Source organism: Solanum stenotomum, chromosome 6 (genome assembly GCF_019186545.1).
Source record: "Solanum stenotomum isolate F172 chromosome 6, ASM1918654v1, whole genome shotgun sequence".
Taxonomy (NCBI): domain Eukaryota; kingdom Viridiplantae; phylum Streptophyta; class Magnoliopsida; order Solanales; family Solanaceae; genus Solanum; species Solanum stenotomum.
Window position 1 is genome coordinate 33,475,949 of NC_064287.1, and position 1,966 is coordinate 33,477,914.

The window sequence follows — 1,966 nt, forward strand, 5'->3', positions numbered from 1 at the left end:
ATGCACAAGAGTATTTTAATGTTACTACTTCTTTCATTGAATGCAAAAGCTGAAGATTTGCCAACTTCTTCTTCACAAGATGTTGTTAGCAGTTTTCAACCAAGCCTTGCTGTTGTTATCGGTGTCCTCTTTATCATGTTTTCACTAACTTTTCTTCTACTCCTCTATGCCAAGTTTTGTCATACGGCATCTTCTCATATTCAGGCTGATGGAGGACTTGTTCGATCAGTGTCTCGTTCCTCAGGTATCGATAAAACTGTGGTGGAATCACTCCCTTTTTTCAGATTCTCTTTACTGAGAGGATCAAAACAAGGACTTGAATGTTGTGTTTGTTTATCAAAATTTGAAGATATTGAAATTCTTAGACTGATTCCAATGTGCAAACATGCATTCCATATTAACTGTATTGATCAATGGCTGGAAAAACATTCAACCTGCCCTCTTTGCAGGCATAAGATAAGTTGTGAAGACCTTTCATTGCTTACATATTCAGATAGTTTGAGATTCTTGGGGAGTCAGTCTGAGGAGCTAGTAAGAGATGACGAATCAAACTTGGAAATCTATATTGAAAGGGAGGAAAATGGAACCGAAGAGTTGCCAATACAAGAAAAAGAACTACACAGGTTCAATCATAGGATCATAGTATCAGATGTTGTATTCAAGAATCGATGGAGCAATGTCACTTCTTCAGACCTGATATTCTTGAATTCAGAAATGCTTAATGGCATGACAAGCAATAGATTCTCATCAATGGATAGAAATGCTGAGCAATCCACAGTGATAGAAGAAGAGCAATCGATCAATATCAAGGATGAAATGGAAAGGAAAAGATTGTTTGATAGCAAATTAATCAAATCAAAATGTCTTGTTGCAGATGACAAGAGATCCATGTCAGAAATTATAGTGTATTCAAGATTCAACAACAGGAATCGAGAGCTTTCAGTTCGGGATGAAAGGAGGAGGAAACTTTGGCTTCCAATTGCAAGGAGAACAGTCAAGTGGTTTGCTAATAGGGAAAGAACAGAAAACACAACACAAACACTAAATGTATAGAAGATTAATTCCAGTCATGCACATGCATGGAGGTAAACTTCATATATATATATATAAATATTCATATTATAATAGCAAGATTGTTCTGATTCAGTTTCCCAACAGTAATCTAGCTTTAATTGCCTCATAGCCAAGCATTTATAATTTTTTTGTAAATCTTAACAAAAGCTACTGGATTCACATAAACCAATATCTATAGGCCGCTAGGTGCGTCCTTGTATATATTCTGAATGTTGTTCTTATCTGGTTAATGAATTTTTCTTGAGATTTTTTACCTCTCTTTATCTAGTGAGGGAGAAATGGTAGATGAATGTTAGTTTTCAATGGAGGGAATCATAAAAAAGGATAAAATCTTTCTATCTAATGATTCAAAAACATGTTCTACATGCAGGGCATTGTTGGATATCATTTATCGTATCAAAAGGGCTAACTTGATGGTAACTATATATATTTTTTTCCTTTCTTTGTTAATTTTGTTTAAGTTTCACCAGCCTCAATTTGCATGTAAATTAAGCTGCCAATCCTAGGAAAGAAAAGTGGTAATTTAAAAGATGTGTTTAGTTGTAACATGTAGTCGTATGTATGATACTCCTCCGTCCAACGATAGTTGTCCACTATTAATTTGACAGCCCTTAAGAAACAATAAATAATAGGGGTAATATTACTATTTTATCCTTTGACTTTATTTAATTTAATGCTTTGAGAAATGTATTAGATGAACAATAGTATTTAATAGCAACGGTAAAATAGACACAAAAAATTTATTATCTCTTGATTTTCTAAACTGGACAAGTATTGTTGGATAACTATTTATAATATAGTGGACAACTATGATTAGAAAGAGCGAGTAATAAATAAAGAAAACAACATTAGACAATAAGAGTGCTGACGCCCTGATTTTCCGCTTGGTTCT

At 33.8% G+C, this 1,966-nt stretch overlaps 1 protein-coding gene across 1 annotated transcript; it reads left to right on the forward strand.

Moving 5' to 3' along the window:
• On the forward strand, positions 1–1,077 carry LOC125868557 (putative RING-H2 finger protein ATL12). Its single transcript, XM_049549192.1, has 2 exons — positions 1–816; positions 880–1,077. The coding sequence occupies exons 1-2, from the start codon at positions 1–3 to the stop codon at positions 1,051–1,053; spliced, it is 990 nt and encodes a 329-aa protein (XP_049405149.1). The 3' UTR covers positions 1,054–1,077.
• The last annotated feature ends 889 nt before the right edge of the window (positions 1,078–1,966 follow it).

Bases quoted from the DNA above. Each gene is read 5' to 3' on its own strand.
- LOC125868557 (XM_049549192.1), top strand. From the start codon at position 1: ATGCACAAGAGTATTTTAATGTTACTACTTCTTTCATTGAATGCAAAA. The intron at 817-879 runs ATGGAAAGGAAA...GTTGCAGATGAC, and splicing joins CGATCAATATCAAGGATGAA to AAGAGATCCATGTCAGAAAT.